Source organism: Lipotes vexillifer, unplaced genomic scaffold (genome assembly GCF_000442215.2).
Source record: "Lipotes vexillifer unplaced genomic scaffold, Lipotes_vexillifer_v1.1 scaffold21, whole genome shotgun sequence".
Lineage (NCBI taxonomy): Eukaryota > Metazoa > Chordata > Mammalia > Artiodactyla > Lipotidae > Lipotes > Lipotes vexillifer.
In genome coordinates, this window is record NW_006774065.1 from 3,845,761 (window position 1) to 3,865,966 (window position 20,206).

The 20,206-nt window shown below is 39.9% G+C and overlaps 2 protein-coding genes across 4 annotated transcripts in view; one reads left to right on the plus strand and one right to left on the minus strand.

Moving 5' to 3' along the window:
- Positions 1-3,582, minus strand: part of VPS29 (VPS29 retromer complex component) — a 7,725-nt gene extending 4,143 nt beyond the window's left edge. For 2 of the 3 annotated variants that reach the window (XM_007448731.1, XM_007448730.1), the window contains exon 1: positions 3,488-3,582. In XM_007448731.1, coding sequence (XP_007448793.1) covers positions 3,488-3,490 — 3 coding nt within the window. In that variant the 5' untranslated portion in view covers positions 3,491-3,582. Of the gene's footprint in view, positions 1-1,464; positions 1,477-3,487 lie in introns of all 3 variants that reach the window. The other variant, XM_007448729.1, reaches the window with a different exon arrangement.
- A 104-nt stretch (positions 3,583-3,686) lies between these two features.
- The window catches only part of RAD9B (RAD9 checkpoint clamp component B), a 32,442-nt gene continuing 15,922 nt past the window's right edge, over positions 3,687-20,206 (plus strand). Inside the window, exons 1-5 of the mRNA XM_007448732.1 lie at positions 3,687-3,820; positions 6,310-6,380; positions 7,216-7,365; positions 7,580-7,694; positions 18,488-18,587. Coding sequence (XP_007448794.1) covers positions 3,784-3,820; positions 6,310-6,380; positions 7,216-7,365; positions 7,580-7,694; positions 18,488-18,587 — 473 coding nt within the window. The 5' untranslated portion in view covers positions 3,687-3,783. The remainder of the gene's footprint in view (positions 3,821-6,309; positions 6,381-7,215; positions 7,366-7,579; positions 7,695-18,487; positions 18,588-20,206) is intronic.

Consider the following 20,206-nt stretch of genomic DNA (forward strand, 5'->3'; position numbering starts at 1 on the left):
TCAGCAGGAGGTGGTTTAGAGTTGGAACAATCTCAGATGACAAAAACAAATTCTGCATATAAATATAAAAGAATTAAAAAACCTCAATCCTGCAGGTTTTTAATTTTAAAATTTCAAGATTTGACATATAGACACCATTTAACACAATAATGTAAAAAAGATCATTTAAAAATAGTATTCGCCCTCCAAAAGAAAAGAGAATCAATTTCTCCATGTCCATTGGTATAAGCACCTTCAGACGAGATCTGGCGCGTTCAGGGTGGTATGGCTGCAGACAGTATAAGCACCTTCATTCTATGACAGGATGCTTTCCCACACAGACATCCCATCCATAAATGTACATGCCCTTTAACTGGTTCTAAAGAACGCATGACTACTCTTTAATATTACCAAAGAAAACATTAAGTATCTAAAACAGGATAAACAGCAAAGTTTGGCCACTACAGACTTTGTAAGTTGAAATTAATCAAAACCAAAATGTGTAAAATTAAAATTATTACCACAATAAGCTTGATTCATCTTGCAACAAATATCAAAATGATTACAAAGGAAAGGAAATGTTATCAGGACATAAAGTAACTGAGGTAACACAAGGTTACAAAACTAGCTCACTTTAAAAGAAATTATTAAATAAGCTTCTTTACAAAGAGTAGTTTCAGCTGGTATTTGCTCAATGACATATTGTTTCAATCCAGATCTTAGTGGACAAAACATCTATAAAACTAAAAACCACCACATAGTTTCCACCCTCAGTGATAATCAATACAAAAGTACCTGGAGATAGAACAATCTTCATCTTTAGAGGGGGATCCTTTCAGATATGGATTGAAGTACATAGTTAATGTGGGAAGCTGGCATTTGAGAAAAAGGTAAAAAAATAGATTTCTATATTAAAAAAAAAAGAACCTCAAACTCATAAATTAAGGATATATGTCTATAACAGGTTGAAAATGTTTGGGCCTAATAATGAATGAGCTGTTCAATCTGAATGTGGTAGAACGAACATTAGTAAGACATGATACTTTATAATGATCTACGAGCTAAATTCTATAATGTACTGAGGATTATGCCCAAGTGTACCTAGACTATTAGCAGTCTAAAGATATAACTATGAATGGCCACACAGAAACTATTTCAAATTAGTAAGGATCCTTACTAGGACTTTGATTTCCTGCAGCTTTTTAAGTTATAGGGGGAATAGTGTCACATAACAAATACCATACTTTGAGCAGTGTCTTTGCCCAAATTCCACACTTTGGACAGTTCAGGTTAGACATAGATTACAGAGTCTTTTAAGACAGCAAAAGATCCTGGAAATGGCAGTCTTGTTAAATTCAAATAAAGAACCAACCTAATCAAAGCATAGGAATTTGGTTATTTCCTATTTGATAGACATAAAAGGGTGAAATCCCAGTAACAGCACCCAACCACCATTGTTAGTAGGAGCTAAGAGAAGAAACTTACTCTGTGCCCAGCCTTAGTGGAATGAAGAAGTTGATTGCAGACAGGGGAATGAAAAAAAAAGGGTGAAACATGACCAATGTTAAAAGAAAGCAACGAAAAGAAACAAACCAAAAAAAGAACAAAAAACTCATCGAATGAATATGCAAACAACTGTTAATGATTTCTAAGTGTTATGAAAGAAAATGTTAAAAATCAGCTTTGCTCAAAACATTACCAAAAGAACCATTTGCTGTACTATTAAATCTCTCTCTCTCACACACACACTTAAAATTTTTTCGACTTTTCCTAATCTCATTCGCCACTTTGACTCCCATCCGTTGTTTCCTGTTCTGTTTAGAATTTTATTTGGAAAATTCATCAGCAATAGCTTAAATGAAAGCTAACATTTTCTGGATCCTTTAGGACTAATTATTCTTCAACTATATTGATTTGAATCCTCCTATGTTTAAAATTCTAGTAGTTGGAAAATTATGCTGCAGCTAGGTCATTTTGTACAGAAGATCTAACACAGCACTATGAATACATTATCGAGTACTGGATGTACTGGATGATAAAAGCAGACACCTTCCTCCAGCTAAATCTGGACTTTCCCCACACTTGAATTTGCTGCCCACAGACTCTGCACACTGCTGTATATTGAACATTTCTGGTCTCTTTTGCCAAGTAAAATGCTTTTAATTGTAAAAGAATCGACTAACTCTAAATTTTGCCCAGTTCTATTTCACATGAAAAGTGATATTTCAGTACAACTACCCCGAAAAAGTGTTCACCTCTCAAAAAATCTTCAGAAACATTAATATAGAAATCATGTCAGGTAATTTCATCTTCTCCCAAGGATAACTGTCTCAAAATTACTGTAAACTGGACTACTCTAATCTGGAGTCTGTTTAGAAGCAAAAATCAAAAGTGGGATTAAAGTCTCTAACATACATAAAGAAGCTCAAGAACCAAAGACCATGAATCTTTGGCTGTCACGTCTATAAGGCACCTTAAAGGCTGCTGGTCATAGAATCACGATCATCTTAAAAATGCAATAAATGTTCATCAGAGAGAGAAGTCTCTTTTCAGCAACACAAATACCAAGATCATCAGAAATCCTTTTAAAACCGTTCTTCACTTTGTAGGGGGTCGAGGGCACTTTGAAAATCTAACTACCGCTATTAGCCCTCTCTGGCAGCAGTTCCCGAGTTTTCACGTAGGCAGGTCTTGGGGTACCGACCTCCTGGGGGTGAGGGGATGATCTGGGGCAATCTGATGGACGAATGAGGTAAAGCTTCCCAAACTACTCCTTGCTGCCAACAATGATCCTTTCACCAGAAAAACGTTCCAAAACGTATTCCAAACCATTTCAAGGAGTTCGAAAACCATTAAGGAATCCTGCTCTAAAGGGTCGCAGCAACCTGAGGAAGTAGTTCCAGCAACCCTAAAAGCTAAATCCAGTCCTTTTCAGGGCCCACTGCCACATTTCAATGGCAGCTACACGTTATTTCAGGGGCGAAGAGGACAGCTCTTATCCACTTACTCTAGACAGCAAACTAAAATGGGTAGCGAGTTGTGCTTGCTTCTTCCCGTTTTGCCTCCGAGAAGCCAACTTTCGCCACATGGGGGTGGTAACCGGTGGGTTACCTACTAGCGGGAGGTGCTTTTTGCGCGAAAGGAGCAAGGAAACGTCTGGAAACGGCGGAGTTCCCGGGCTCCTTTCTCTGTGTCGCTCGAGGCACAGGCCCAAAGGCCTTCCCCGTCTCGGGCGTGAGGGGCTCGTGACAGAAGCAGCAGCTGAAAGGGGCCCTTTCCCCCCTCGGACGTCCTGTGGCTCCTGGGACTGGGCTGCGAGGCCAGGGCTGGCCGCACCCATAGGTGGCCGCTCTTTCCTCCCTTGTCTTTCCCCAGGCCCGGGCCCCGGCCGCGCCCGCCACGGCCTCCGGGATCGTTTAAGCCCTCGCCCACAGACTCCCAGCGTCTCCCAACGACGCAGCACCCAAACCGAGAGGCAGGCCTCGGTCGCCGCAGCTGCCGCCCTCACCATCCTGTCACTGGGCTCCGCTCAGTCACCACAACCGCCGCCGCCCTCTCTTCCTCAGACGCCTCGATGACCCGCCCACCTCGCTCACAACCAATGAAAAGAGAAGTCGGCGAGAGACAGCTCTACGGAGGCCCGCTTAGGCTCCCCCTGGCCGTAAAGCGAAGTTTTTCTTTGGGAAATTGTGGTGGGGCGGTGGCCAAGATCGCGAAGTTTCCAAAAGCGCGGGCAACATCCGGGCACCTGGGGCCCTCGAGCTGAGGCGCGCAGAGTGACTGACTTTTTTAGGGATTGCAGTCATGCTGAAGTGCGGGATGAGCGGCAGTCAGGTGAAAGGTGCAGAGGCCTTTTTTGCCTTTCTGTGTAGAAAAGGGAAAGTTCATGGGGAAGTTTCCACCATCGTCTAGTTTCTTGATCTTTGCCTTTCTGCCTAGGGGCTGAGGACACAAGGCCTGGCCACAGCCGGCACCCACCCACCCAGGGTCCTGTTAGCTTCTGAGGGGCGAATGACGGACCATCTGCTTTTATTTATGCATAATATTTATATTCATAGGTGTCCATAAAATGAAGTTGCACTATCTGGACAAATATTGGAAGGGCAGCTTCAAACTCGGGACGATAGGACTGTGTGGGAAGTTGGGAAAAACAATGCTTGGACAGTAAAAGTATTTTAGTGCCATGAGAAAAAAGCATAAACCTGTTTTTTTTTTTCTCCAAATTCTAGCATTTTTAATGTATGACCTGGGACAAGCCACGGAATCACTTCAGGGCTCAGTTTTCTTATCTGTAAAATGAGAATATTAACAGCATCTTCATTATAGGGTTTATTGTAGGAATAAAATGCAGGTAAAGAGCTCAGTAATGAATGGGAATGTATAAGAACTATTGTTTATTGTAAATGGTACTTTAAACATGTAAGTTACTCCAGAAAGTCTCTATTTAGAAAAGTAATGGTCATACAGATCATAACCTGAAAGTGATTATTGAAAGGCATCTTGTGTTGCAGCCGGCTTTCCCTGTGTTGACGACCTCTATGGAACCTCTATGGAACAGTATTAATGAACAGGAAAGGGAAGCACAAGACCCCCCTTTGTTGCATGTTCTCAGAGTTCTAGAAAGTTCTCTCTTGCAGTGTGTACCTTAGTTCTCAATAAGTGATAATTTGTATGATTGTTTAAATTTGTTTTTCCTCCGTAAGTCTAAGCCCTGTGAGGGCAGGAGCTGTAAACCGGTCAAGGCAACCACATTGCCTTGGCTTGTACCGTCCTTGGAACATACTAGGTGCTCAATAAATATTCATTGAATGAATGAAAGGTCTTCATTAGCTAGCTTCAGGAAGAAGTGGTGAATGTGAAGTGGTAAAAAGGGACAAACGCCTCTTTTCCCCCTAGTCATCCTCTCTTTCTCAATTTGAGGCCTGCACCCCCACTTCCAGCTGTGCCGTGCAGCTTGCGGGATCTTATTTCCCCCACCAGGGATTGAACCTGGGCCCTTGGCAGTGGAATTGCGGCGTCCTAACCACCAGACTGCCAGGGAATTCCCCCAACTCTGATTCTTTTTAAAATTTATTTATCTATTTATTTTTGGCTGTGTTGGGTCTTCATTGCTGCACGCGCGCTTTCTCTAGTTGCGGCAAGCGGGGGCTATTCTTCGTTGTGGTGCGCAGGCTTCTCGTTGCGGTGGCTTCTCTTGTTGTGGAGCATGGGTTCTAGGCGCGTGGTCTTCAGTAGTTGTGGCACATGGGCTCAGTAGTTGTGGCTCACGGGCTGTAGAGCGCAGGCTCAGTAGTTGTGGCACACAGGCTTAGTTGCTCCACGGCATGTGGCATCTTCCCGGACCAGGGCTCGAACCCATGTCCCCTGCATTGGCAGGCAGATTCTTAATCACTGCGCCACCAGGGAAGCCAGCCAACTCTGATTCTTAAGCATAATAATCTGATTTTATGTTCTGAAATTATTTTTCCTTTTTTCTACTTTTCCATGGATTGATATGGCCATCCATTTTTATTGCATCATAGTATCCCATATCTGTTTGCCATATTTTTTACTTATAATTTATAAGAACACAAATGGTGTCATACCAGATAAGACCAATATTTCATCCAGCCCTGGCCTCTCTTTCTGACAGGACATCTAACTGTGTTTTCTGGGAAGATCTGGCATGTTCTGTGCTCAAACATCAGAGATACATCTTGAATTCCTCTAATTTCTCTCTCATGACTTGTTTTGACTTTGCTGCCTGTGAAGTGACTAAAACCCTTCAAACCATCTCCTATATGCTCTGTTTTCACACTTTTGGGGGGTGGGGGTATACATTTATTTAAACCAAGTTTAAAAATGCATTAGTATGGAAACTGGCTTGCCACAATAGTTCCATGCAACACTGTGAACATATAGAAAGGAAGAATTTTGTTGCATTTTATTATTTCACACACTCACTCTGTGAATTTATTATTTTTAAAAAATATTTATTTATATATTTGGCTGCGCTGGGTCTTAGTTGCAGCATGCAGGATCTAGATCTAGTTCCTGGGATCTAGTTCCCTGACTGGGGATCTAACCCAGGCCCCCTGCATTGGGAGGGCAGAGTCTTAAGCACTAGACCACCAGGGAAATCCCTCATTCTGTTAATTTATTGAGCACTTACTATGTGTCTGGCATTTTGCCAAGGGTATTATACCGTATTTCTTAAAACTATTTGTAGCATTAGTCTATAAAACACTGTTCTTTATGAATTTATCTTGAGTCCTGTGAATGCTGAAGTAGTCCTATGATTTTATTGTTTGAGAAAAAGAATGTAAAAGACGCCTTTCTTTTTCTCCATAGTATTTGGGAAAGCGATCCAAGCACTCTCACGAATTAGTGATGAGCTGTGGCTAGACCCTTCTGAAAAAGGTGTAAGTAAGAAATTTAACTAATAGATTAAGGAAAAAAGAAGATGTTTATAAATCCCAGTCCAGATTGAATGTTAACTAGGAAATCCAGAAATTCTAATCAGCCCTTTCACTGTTCATCTTTATTTTACATATCTAAATACATTTAGAGCGTGGTAAACTTAAAAATCATACACAGTTGATTTAAGCCAGAAGAAACAAACTGGTGGTCAAGAGGCTAGATATGGCTTGCAGAAATGTTTTGTGGGGCCTGCACTATGTTTTTTTTAAAAAATGAAATAATTTTCTAACACTAATTGGCAGAGTCCACATAAAAATCTGAATTTCCTGATTCTGTTGAAAACTCAGAATATCTGATAGTTTGGGGCCTGCATTCCCAAGTGGAAGTAGTTGGCTGACTAACAGTTTCTCCCCTTAGGCGAGGGAAAATTTTGCTGCAATCTTTTTACTCCCTTTTATATTGCCTTCTGCCACTTTGTGCTTTAAAGTTAAGGCCCCTGTGGGCATTTACATTTTTACAATTATAAATATGTTCTTGTTACCAAAAACAAACAAAGAAAAATACAATTTCAGCATGCAGGATTTTAGACTTAATACCTATATATAATATATTCCATTTAGATGTGTGTACATATGCAAATTAAATGCACACTGTATAATGCAGTCCATATTACATCAGTACTATAACTTATGTGTATAATGTAGTCCATATCATGCAGTTCACATCCCATAGCCTTACTCGGACACACTTCAATGCGATGTTAAACATAATAGAATTTTTTAAATTAATCATTAAAGTTGACTTTTTTCCTCTATAGCTATTATTTTATTTTTCTAGCTTGCTTTAAGATCTGTGAATTCTTGCCGGTCAGCATATGGATGTGTCCTCTTCTCGCCTGTGTTTTTTCAACATTATCAATGGTCAACCTCAGTGAAAATGAATGATAGTGACAGAGTATCTAATTTAAATTGCAAATTGGGAATGAAGGTAAGTGTAAGTGGGCATGGTTTTCTCTTGTATTGTAGAAATATTCATTATATAGGGCATAACACCTATTCTGTACTTAATACTTGGTTTAAATGGCATGCAGGACAGTCTGTTCATTTACGAATATACTTACTCTTCTTTTGTTAGGTTGTTTTTAAACTAATCAAGCAACCATATTAAGTATGTGCTCTTCTATAATGTGTTTGTGTTACAGTCAATTCTGCCTATCTTTAGATGTCTGAATTCCCTCGAAAGAAATGTAGAGAAGTGCAAAATATTTACCAGATCTGATAAGTGCAAAGTAGTTATTCAATTCTTCTGCAGACATGGTAGGTATAATTAAATCCAGTTTAAAGTATGTGTGTGTTTTGTTAATATTTTTCATGTTTAGAATATTCAAACTGCATATCAAGACTTCCCATTGCACTATTGCTTAGAATTTGTATAGTTTTGTGGTAGGGCGGTTATAAATATTATCTTACTTGTCTCTGTAGAAGTACTGTGAGTTGATTGGTATTAATTATTTCCTTTTTTGGCTTGTCAGTGGCACAAGCTTTGCCTGCACACAGACCAATTTTTTAAATGTCCATCTGAATTTTAACAATTGATTATTCTAAAATTAACTAGCTGCTTGATGATATTCTGTAAGACTGCCTTTGTAACAGTGTTCCTTGGAATGAACAGAAAAGAATAATGCCTACCTGTATTAAAAATGCTCCAGGAGGTAAATAGTATTTTATCTGGGGCTGAAAGAAGCGTGGTAACTGGCCCAAGGTCACAGAACTAGTAAGTCACAGAGCCTGGATTTGAGTCCAGCCCCACAATAGTAGGAGCCAAAACCTTCATTCATTCTCGCTGCTACACCAAGAGATTTCCTGCCTCCCAGCCTTGCATGGTAGATATTCAAATGTTGTAGTCATATAGGATTTTACATGGTTAAATATGTTTAGCATGGTGATAAAGTGCATGGACTCTGGAGGTCAACAAGGTCTGGGGTGGAATCCTGCTCTACCTCTTCCTTGCTGAGACATTGGGCAAATTATTTTACATCTTTGTGCCTCAGTTTCCCTATATGTAAAATGGGGACAATGGTAGTACCAGCCTTCTAGGGTTTTTGTGAAGATTCAATGAGTTATAGGAAGTTATAGTTCTAAAGTGTTTAAAGAAATACCTGGCATATTTTCTAAGAGTTACCGCCAGTAATATTTATAATGATGGCTGCTATTTTATTTGAAGTTACCAGTTAGGAGTGTATGTTTTAAAAAATCTTGTACTTGTGGTATTGGTCCAAATCTTTTTATAGTGGAATGGTCTTCTGGAAGGTTATATTAGTGTTACGATTTATCTTATATTTCTTAATTTTGTCTTACATTTATCTTAATATTTTTATTTCAGATCTTGTTTATATTATATTCCTTAACTTTTCCCCTGCAAAATATCAATTTTTAACATTATTTTTTCCTTCTTTGAGCTTCAGTTCATGTTATAGCAGAATCATGTAAAGAGCATGATTAAAAGCCCAGCAAGGGTGGGGGGAGGGATAAATTAGGAGTTTGGGATTAAAATATACACACTACTGTATATAAAATAGGTAACCAACAAGGACCTACTACATAGGACAGGGAACTATACTCAATATCTTGTAATAAGCTATAATAGAAAAGAATCTAAAAAAGAATAATATATATATATGTATAACTGAATCACTTTGCTGTACACCTGAAACTAACACATTGTAAATCAACTATATTTCAGTAAAAATTTTTAAAAAAAGCACACACACACACACACAAAAAGCACCGCAAGCTCTGACATCTCACACATTTGGATGTGGATTCTTCTATAATTCTTTTTTTTTTTTTTTTTTATCCACTACCATTTAAAGATTTTTAATTTTAATTTTATCTTTATTTATTTATTTGTGCTGTGTTGGGTCTTCATTTCTGTGCGAGGGCTTTCTCTAGTTGTGGCAAGTGGGGGCCACTCTTCATCGCGGTGCGCGGGCCTCTCACTATCGCGGCCTCTCCCGTTGCGGAGCACAGGCTCCAGACGCGCAGGCTCAGTAGTTGTGGCTCACGGGCCTAGCTGCTCCGTGGCATGTGGGATCTTCCCAGACCAGGGCTCGAACCCATGTCCCCTGCATCGGCAGGCGGACTCTCAACCACTGCGCCACCAGGGAAGCCCCCTATAATTCTTATTAGCTTTGTGACAGTACATAAGCTCTCTGAACCTTCATTTTCTTTTCTCTAGAATGGGGATAATCTTACCTACCCTCAGATTCTGGGGTTGTTGTGAGGATGAAGTGGGATCACATGTGTAAAGCACTTAGTGTGGTGCCTGACACTGAGGCAGTACTGAATAGTCAGTGACTGATGTTATTACAATTATACTTATCCCTTATTTCCAGCTAGATTTAATTTTTTAATTTTTTATTAAAAAAAATTTTTTTGGCTGCACCACACAGCTTTCAGGATCTTAGTTCCCTGACCAGGGATTGAACCTGGGTCCTTGGCAGTGAAAGCATGGAGTCCTAACCACTGGACCACCAGGGAATTCCCCAGCTAGATTTTAAACAACCAACTTTTCTGCTTCTTAAGTATGTCTCAAGTGGCTTGATTAATGTCCAATACATATTTGTGATTGGTTGATTTTTAATAGCTTTTGTAGGGAAGTTGTATGAGTTAGGATGCTATGTCAGTGGTCCCCAACATTTTTGGCACCAGGGACCGGTTTCGTGGAAGACAATTTTTCCACAGACGGGGTTGGGGGGATTGGGATGGTTCAGGCGGTAATGCCAGCGATGGGTAGCAATGGGTAGCAATGGGGCTCAGCTGCCACTCACCTCCTGCTGTGCGGCCCAGGGGGTGGGGGTGGGGGGGATGGGGACCCCTGCTCTAAGTTACAAATAACAGGGGAAAAAAAAAAACCACCCAGAAAATCCAACTCAAACTGACTTAAACAATAAGGAGGAATTTTGGCTCATGTAAACTAAAAGTTCAAAATTAGGTCATAGGCGTGTTTTGATCCAGGCTGCAGCAGCTGCTGCTTCTTCTTTTTAAAATTCTCTCAGGTCTGCATTCCTCTATGTGATTTATAGTAAGGCCAGCTTCTCTTATAAACTTTTTTTTTAACATCTTTATTGGAGTATAATTGCTTTACAGTGGTGTGTTAGTTTCTGCTGTATGACAAAGTGAATCAGCTATGCATATACATATATCCCCATATCTCCTCCCTCTTGGCATCTCCCTCCTCTTATAAACTTTTAATAATGAGGTGACTTCTAGCAGCAGCAGCAGCTGGGGCTACATGCTTGCTCTTTCACATCTGGGGGAGTGAGAGCCATACTTCATACATGCACTGAACAAAAGTGCTTGACTTTGCTCTGATTGGACCAACCTAAACTAATCCTGGGGAGCCAGGGGAATTCCATTCTCTAATTGCCTTGGCTTATTGCCATATGTGGACCAAATTCAATTGCAAGGGGGATAAGATTACATCAATTGATTTATACCGATGAGGGCCCACAAGTGATACTGGAAGTGAAGTCAGTCCCACCCAAACCTCATGGCTGCTACATAACAGGGAAGGATGGCTCAGGAAGGAAGGGGGAAGTAGGGGATAGGTGCTGATACCCAGTAATTGGGGTAAATAGTTATACTTTCCAAAACTGTATGTACCCAGGAAATTATGTTTGCAATTTTATTTTTATAATCTGGTGGAGAAACATTGTTCAAATTTAGTTGAGAAAAATCACCTGGGCAGAGATATCCAATAAACTGCTAGAAATACATATTTGGAACTGGGGAAGAAATTAAAGACAGTAAAGTAAATTTGGCTCTCTTATTGATAGAAAACAATTGCAAAGGCATGAGCCACTAAAAAAGACTGACTTCTCTGAATCTAACCATAAATGGTTTCCAGAACGGTGATTTCTTAGGTTATTTAGCATCTGCTAATAGGAAAAAAAAAGGTGATTTATGTCATCAAGAACCAAGGTTCATATGAAATATTTACCTGCCTAATAATAATTCTATCAATTCTCTGTATTGTCATTGGCACTGGCCCCAGAGTGGCTAAAAATGAGTCAGTGAATTGTCCCTGAAGAACATGCTCTGATCCAAAGCACCTGCTAATAAGTTCTGTCCTGCTCAAGAAGACAGATCTCCGACAGAGAGGGGCTTCCATACTAGCAGTGCACTGGCTATTGAGTGAAAATAAAACCCTGATTCATACATGTATATTAATGACATGGTGTCAAGAGGGCAGAATTTCCACTTCACGGTTTTAAGGTTTTGTAAAAGGGCATTCTACAGGTATGCTAATGACTTTAAACTTGCATAACAGTGAACTTAAAGGGATTGGGAAACATTTGCCAACTTATAAGTATCACTAACCTCTGAAATTCCAAACCCCACAAATGGAACATCTCCAAAATAATGCTTGTTCCTTAGCTGTACCTCTTTAAGTTTGAAAGAGTTCTCTGGAGCCACTGAGGGAAGTTGCAAACTGAGCTATGAAACGGCAAGCAGAATTCTATCATAGCATCAGATATGCCATGGCTTGCAGTTGATGGCATAAGGCAGTGCTCCTCAAGCGGTCCATGGACTGGCTGCTGGACCTCAAATTGTCTGTTACTGGCCTGTGAGAAGATAAGGAGCTTATGTCAGAATTTAAGTCAACCACATTACTAGGCATTCTCTTTAGTTCAGCTGTTTTGTTTTTGTTTCAATAGTGAGACTTTCTCAATGAAGGAAGAAATTCTGGTGAAAATTCCTTGTCTCTTATAGTCCAGTACTTTGTGCAGCATTAGATAAAATCAATAAATGACACAGAGGAAACAGGACTTCTAAATTTTTATCCTGTTTGCATTCTATCAAGGAAAATTATGATTAAGCTGGAAGACTAGAAAAACCACAATGAAGAGGTACACCAAGCCAAGTTGCTTTACAAAGAGCACAATGGGCTCGTGCCCCGGTCCGGGAGGATACCACGTGCCGCGGAGCGGCTGGCCCCGTGAGCCATGGGCCCTGGGCCTGCGCGTCTGGAGCCTGTGCTCCGCGGCGGGAGGGGCCACAGCAGTGAGAGGCCCGCGTGCCGCAAAAAACAAAAACCAAAACAAAAACCAAAAAAGAGCACAATGGATGTACTTGGGGCAACAGATTCATAGAAGAGAAAGGTGGAGAGGAAGGGCTATCTGGGTGGTAGCATCACATGCGGGTAAATTTCTTTTTTTTTTTTAAAACGTCTTTATTGGAGTATAACTGCTTTACAATGGTATGTTAGTTTCTGCTTTATAACAAAGTGAATCAACTATATGTATACATATATCCCCATATCTCCTCCCTCTTGCGTCTCCCTCCCCCCTCCCTAACCCACCCCTCTAGGTGGTCACAAAGCACCCAGTTGATCTCCCTGTGCTATGCGGCTGCTTCCCAATAGCTATCTATTTTATAATTAGTAGTATATATAAGTCCATGCCATTCTCTCACTTCGTCCCAGCTTACCCTTCCCCCTCCCCGTGTCCTCAAGTCCATTCTCTACATCTGTGTCTTTATTCCTGCCCTGCCCCTAGGTTCTTCATAACCATTTTTTTTTTTAGATTCCATATATATGTTAGCATACGGTATTTGTTTTTCTCTTTCTAACTTACTTCACTCTGTATGACAGACTCTAGGTCCATCCACCTCACTACAAATAACTCAATTTCGTTTCTTTTTATGACTGAGTAATATGCCATTGTATATATGTGCCACATCTTCTTTATCCATTCATCTGGCGATGGACATTTAGGTTGGTCCCATGTCCTGGCTATTGTAAATAGTGCTGCAATGAACACTGTGGTACATGACTCTTTTTGAGTTACGGTTTTCTCAGGGTTTATGTCCAGTAGTGGGATTGCTGGGTCGTATGGTTGTTCTGTTTTTAGTTTTTTAAGGAACCTCCATACTGTTCTCCATAGTGGGTGTATCTATTTACATTCCCACCTACAGTGCAGGAGGCTTTCCTTTTCTCCACACCCTCTCCAGCATTTATTGTTTGTAGATTTTTTGATGATTGCCATTCTGACTGGTGTGAGGTGATACCTCATTGTAGTTTTGATTTGCATTTCTCTAATGATTAGTGATGTTGAGCATTCTTTCACATGTTTGTTGGCTATCTGTATATCTTCTTTGGAGAAATGTCTATTTAGGTCTTCTGTCCATTTTTGGATTGGGTTGTTGTTTTTTTGATATTGAGCTGCATGAGCTGCTTGTAAATTTTGGAGATTAATCCTTTGTCATTTGCAAATATTTTCTTCATTTGCAAATATTTTCTCCCATTCTGAGGATTGTCTTTTCATCTTGTTTATGCTTTCCTTTGCTGTGCAAAAGGTTTTAAGTTTCATTAGGTCTCATTTGTTTATTTTTGTTTTTATTTCCATTTCTCTAGGAGGTGGGTCAAAAAGGATCTTGCTGTGATTTATGTCCTAGAGTGTTCTGCCTATGTTTTCCTCTAAGAGTTTTATAGTGTCTGGCCTTACATTTAGGTCTTTAATCCATTTTGAGTTTATTTTTGTATATGGTGTTAGGGAGCATTCTAATTTCATTCTTTTACATGTAGTTGCCTAGTTTTCCCAGCACCACTTATTGAAAAGGCTGTCTTTTCTCCATTGTATATTCTTGCCTCCTTTATCATTGTATATTTTTGCCTTCAAATCAAAAATAAGATGACCATATGTGCATGGGTTTATCTCTGGGCTTTCTATCCTGTTCCATTGATCTATATTTCTGTTTTTGTGTCAGTACCATAGTGTCTTGATTACTGTAGCTTTGTAGTATAGTCTGAAGTCAAGGAGCCTGATTCCTCCAGCTCAGTTTTTCTTTCTTAAGATTGCTTGGCTAGGGCTTCCCTGGTGGCGCAGTGGTTGAGAGTCCGCCTGCCGATGCAGGGGACACGGGTTTGTGCCCTGGTCCAGGAAGATCCCACATGCTGCAGAGCAGCTGGGCCCATGAGCCATGGCTGCTGAGCCTGCGCGTCCAGAGTCTACACTCCACAACGGGAGAGGCCACAACAGTGAGAGGCCCATGTACCGCAAAAAAAAAAAAAGATTGCTTGGCTATTCGGAGTCTTTTGTGTTTCCATACAAATTGTGAAATTTTTTGTTCTAGTTCTGTGAAAAATGCCATTGGTAGTTTGATAGGGGTTGCATTGAATCTGTAGATTGCTTTGGGTAGTATAGTCATTTTCATAATGTTGATTCTTCCAATCCAAGAACATGGTATATCTCTCCATCTGTTTGTATCATCTTTAATTTCTTTCATCAGTGTCTTATAGTTTTCTGCATACAGGTCTTTTGTCTCCTTAGGTAGGTTTATTCCTAGGTATTTTATTCTTCTTGTTGCAGTGGTAAATGGGAGTGTTTCCTTAACTTCTCTTTCAGGTTTTTCATCATTAGTATTTAGGAATGAAAGAGATTTCCGTGCATTAATTTTGTATCCTGCTGCTTTACCAAATTCATTGATTAGCTCTAGTAGTTTTCTGGTAGCATCTTTAGGATTCTCTCTATATAATATCATGTTTTCTTCAAACAGTGACAGCTTTACTTCTTTTCTGATTTGGATTCCTTTTATTTCTTTTTCTTCTCTGATTGCTGTGGCTAAAACTTGCAAAACTATGTTGAATAATAGTGGTGAGAGTGGGCAACCTTGTCTTGTTCCTGATCTTAGTGGAAATGGTTTCAGTTTTTCACCATTGAGAATAATGTTGGCTGTGGGTTTGTCATATATGGCCTTTATTATGTTGAGATGAATTCCTTCTATGCCTACTTTCTGGAGGGTTTTTATCATAAATGGGTGTTGAATTTTGTTGAAAGCTTTCTCTGCATCTATTGAGATGACCATATGGTTTTTCTCCTTCAATTTGTTAATATGGTGTATCACATTGATTTATTTGCATATATTAAAGAATCCTTGCATTCCTGGGATAAACCCCACTCAGTCATGGTGCATGATCCTTTTTTTTTTTTTTTTTTTTTTTTTTTGTATGATCCTTTTAATGTGCTGTTGGATTCTGTTTGCTAGTATTTTGTTGAGGATTTTTGCATCTATGTTCATCAGTGATATTGACCTGAGTTTTCTTTCCTAGTGACACCTTTGTCTGGTTTTTGTATCAGGGTGATGGTGGCCTCGTAGAATGAGTTTGGGAGTGTTCCTCCCTCTGCTATATTTTGGAAGAGTTTGAGAAGGATACGTGTTAGCTCTTCTCTAAATGTTTGATAGAATTTGCCTGTGAAGGCATCTGGTCCTGGGCTAAATTTCTAATAGTCAGAAATGGGAAGGCATTCTGTGATGAGGGAGCAGTGTGGTCAAAGGTATAGACTGAAAGTGTTTAGCGTGTGTTAAGGAAAAAGGGGAAGGAAGCAAGTAGCAAGAAAAAAAGCATCAGGGATGACAAAGAAATAAGGCATTTCTCAGCTTGGACATCCTCGGCAATGCCAATAGAACATTCACCCAAGTCAGGTATTTGTTATAGAGATATGATTGTGCTTGTATGTGCATGGGCTATTTCTGAAGAATACCTAAGAAACTGGTAACCGTAGTTACCTCTGAGTAGGGTACTGGGGTGGCAGGAGTCAGAGGTGGAGGGTGACTTATTTTCACTGTCTATTCTTTGGTATCTTTTGAATTTTATGCCATGTACATCTATTACCTTCTATTACCTATCCATCTAAAAGTAACTTGAAACTATTTTTTAAAATAGGTAAGATATGCCAACTTTTGAGCTTTGTGTCTTCCCAAAATAGCAGCCACAGTAATCCCTTTAAAATAGGTCAGATTATGTTACTCCAGTGCTTAAAACTCTCAAAAAGCTCACCATTTTACCCAAGGTAAAAGCCGAAGATCTTACAATGGCCGGTAAGGTACCACATGATCCGGGAGTCCCAGGCTGGGTCCCTGTTCCCTCTGCCTAGCAAGCTCCTTCTCCAAATAGCACATGGCTTGCTCTTTCAAAGACCTCCTTCAGTCTTGCTCAATTGGCATCTTTTCCATGAGGTCTTCCTTGACCTCCTTATTTGAAATTGCTGCCCACCACCACCGGCACTCCCCAGCCCCCTTTCAGCTTTCCTTTTTTCCTGTGCTACTTATCACTATGTGACAGACCAATTATTTTACTTTTTCTTTTTTTGGCTGCACCGCACGGCATGCGGGATCTTAGTTCCCCAACCAGGGAGCAAACCTGTGCCCCCTGCAGTGGAAGCGCAGAGTCTTAACCACTGGACCACCAGGGAAGTACTGCTTTTGATTTTCTTATTGTTTGCCTCCCTTCGCTAGAATGTAAGCTCTGTGAGGTCAGAAATTTTTGTCTGATTTGTTCTTTGCTAGTCCATAGCTCCCAAATTTGTCCCTGTGTGTTTCCCTACTTTGAATCTCAGCTGGCCTTGGAGTTGCTTTTATATCAATAGAATGCACTAGAAGTGATGTTGTGTGAGTTCCGAGCCTAGGCCTCAAGAGGCATGTCAGCTTCCACTGTTAAACTAAGAACATTTCCATCAGCATGAGAATAAGCACAGCCCAGCGAAGACTCCTGGAAGATTGGAGACCATGTGGTGAGAGGCCCCAGCCATCCCGGCTGTCCCTGTTGTCCCAACTGTGAGGCCCCAGATATGAATATGAGGCCATTCAAAATGATCCAGCCACAGCTAAGCCAACCCAAACCGGAGGAGCCACTCAGCTGAATTGTTAGAAATAACAAACGTTTGTTATTTTGAGCCACTAAATTTCTGATTAAATTTTGTGGTTTGTTATCCATTAAAAACCAACTGATCAGGAATTCCTTGATGGCGCAGTGGTTAAGAATCCGCCTGCCAATGCAGGGGACACAGGTTAGAGCCCTGGTCCGGGAAGATCCCACATGCCGCGGAGCAACTAAGCCCGTGAGCCACAACTACTGAGCCCATGTGCCACAACTACTGAAGCCTGCACGCCTAGAGCCCATGCTCCGCAACAAGAGAAGCCACTGTAACGAGAAGCCCGTGCACCACAACGAAGAGTAGCCCTCACTCGCCGCAACTAGAGAAAGACCGCATGCAGCAACAAAGACCCAACACAGCCAAAAAAATAAATTAATAAATTAAAAAAAAAAACAAAACAACTAAGTGGTCAGGGACTTCCCTGGCGGTCCAGTGATTAAGACTCCGCACTCCCAATGCAGGGGGCACAGGTTCGATCCCTGGTCACGAAGGTCACACATGCCTCACTGCGTGGTCAAAAAAAAAAAAACCCACAACAAAACAAAAGAACAACTGATCAGCCTTGTACACAGTAAGTGCTCAGTAAATATTTATGAAAATAATAAATATTGCTGTTGTTATTAATTCAGTTAAAAAATAAGTTGAGAAATGTTTATAGTGAATCCTTTTGATTCTTATTGTAACATTATTATGCTGTAGAAAGTTATAGCCCACCTGGATTTTATTACACGGGCTCCATATTCAAACTCAGATTCAGAAAAAAAAAGAGAGATAAAACAAACTTAGATTCAAATTCTAGCTATACTTGTTAAAACAGCATAGCCTTGAAGTCATTTAACAGCTAGAGCTATAGTTTCCTCTTCTGAGATCAAGTACCTATCCCATAGGCATATTGTGATGATCAGAGGTAATGTACGTACAACATAAACTGCAGTTGCTGGTACATTGGGCTGTAGCCATTATTGCTCCACACTCCTCTCCTCCTCTCAGAGGGAAAGAATTCACAGACCGGATGCTCAGATTTTACTTTTAAAGTTCCCATCCAAAAATATCAGTTTGGATGAAAAATACTGAAAAAGAATCATAGATATATGATCTGTAGTGGGCAATTACTATTTTACACACAATTTAAGAAATTACCTGTATTTCAAAAGAATGTGGGAACTCTACTGCCTAATTGGTTGGAGGGTGTGACATGTTACATGGTGTCCACTAGGGAGCGATAAACACATTCATTAAGGGATAGTGATTCTTGTAAGCTTTGTGCACCTGTCAGATATTAAATATTACTTTAATTTTATTATTTTAATCTGGCTCTGAAACTTAAAGACTTTTAAAAATCTGTTAATTTTGCACTTAAAATTATTAACGGGTTGCTTTATTATTTTTAAGGTATTAAAAGGATTCATAATTTGTGTTTTCAAGAAAGTCAGCCTTTGCAAGTTATTTTTGAAAAGAATATGTGTTCTAATACACTAGTGATTCAACCAAGGTAATGAGTTCTCTGTTGTTTATTTTTATTTTTCTGAATATATTATGGTCACAGAGTAAAGAATTAATAGCCTAGAGCTTTTAAATCAGTTACATTTTTTTAAGCTAACACTGGACTTGTAGAAATCACCTTACAGGATCAAGAGGAAACCTTGAGAAAGGTAAAAGTAGATAATAATAACTGCCTAATGGTAGAAATAATAATTTAGTGGCCAAAATATTCTAGAAGTATCCCATCAGTGGCTTTCTACATCAAGTGGTATTAAGAGAAAAATATATTATCTAATAATACTTTGCATTTATATGGTTCCTTCTATCTGAGCCTTAACACACACAGCATGAGGAAATTTTAACACTTTTTACATGAACTGATTTTATCCCTAAGTGTTTGTTTGTTTGTTTCTTTTTTCTAGAGAATGAGTGGGACATATTTGTCAGTGAAAGGTACTCAATTTTTCAGTTAAGCTGTAGCTTAAACATTAATTACTTTGTAAGCCAAAAGATATTTTATCTTTATTGTTTTTTAAATTACAAAAGAAATACATGCTCCTTGCAATACATCTAAAATTTATAGAAGAGTGCAGAGATGAAAAATTGAAGTCTTTCTCCTCTACTTGCCGCATATATCCCACTTGGCAGGGGTTTAACATCTATTAACAATTTGGTGTAATCCTTCTATATCATCTTCTATTTATAGCCAGTCTTTCTATAACTTTCTTTTTCCCTATAGCTATGGATATCTTTCTTTCTCTCTTTTTCTCCTTCTCTCTCAAATTTATATCACCTACTAGACACATACATAGTTTTTTAAAAAGAAAATGTCCTACTATCCTTATTGTTTGGCAACTTCCTTTTTTAGTGTCTATGTCAGTTTAAATCAAATTTTTTTTTTTTTTTTTTTTTTTTTGCGGTACGCGGGCCTCTCACTGCTGTGGCCCCTCCCGTTGCGGATCACAGGCTCCGGATGCGCAGGCTCAGCGGCCATGGCTCACAGGCCCAGCCGCTCCGCGGCATGTGGGATCTTCCTGGACTGGGGCACGAACCCGTGTCCCCTGCATCGGCAGGCGGACTCTCAACCACTGCGCCACCAGGGAAGCCCTAGTTAAATCAATTTTATTCTTTTTAATGATTGCATAATTTTTACTTGTATGAGTGAACCATAATTTAGTTACCCATTACCCTATTAGTGAAAAAGTTGGTTGTTTCCGACTTTTTGCCATCACAAACAATGCTGCTAGTAGTGCATAAGATAGTGTATTAGTAACCTATTTCTGTGAAGCAAATTTCCCCATAACTTAAAGCTTTAAAAAAACCCAGACATTTATTACTTCAAAATAATAAGTGTGACTTAGCTGGGTGCTTTTGGCTCAAGGTTTCTCATGAGGTTGAAGTCAAACCATCAGCCAGGGCTGTGGTCTCATCTGAAGGCTGAACTTGGAGAAATTCACTCTCAAGCTCACTGACATGGCTGTGGGAAGCCTCAGAAAGTCAGCTTCTAAGCTCACCCATGTGGTTGCTGGTAGGCCTCAGTTCCTCACCATGCAGGCCTCTTTGTAGGCTGGCCAATTGTCCTCACAACATGGCACCTGGTAACCAGAGAGACAGAGAGAGAGAGGGAAA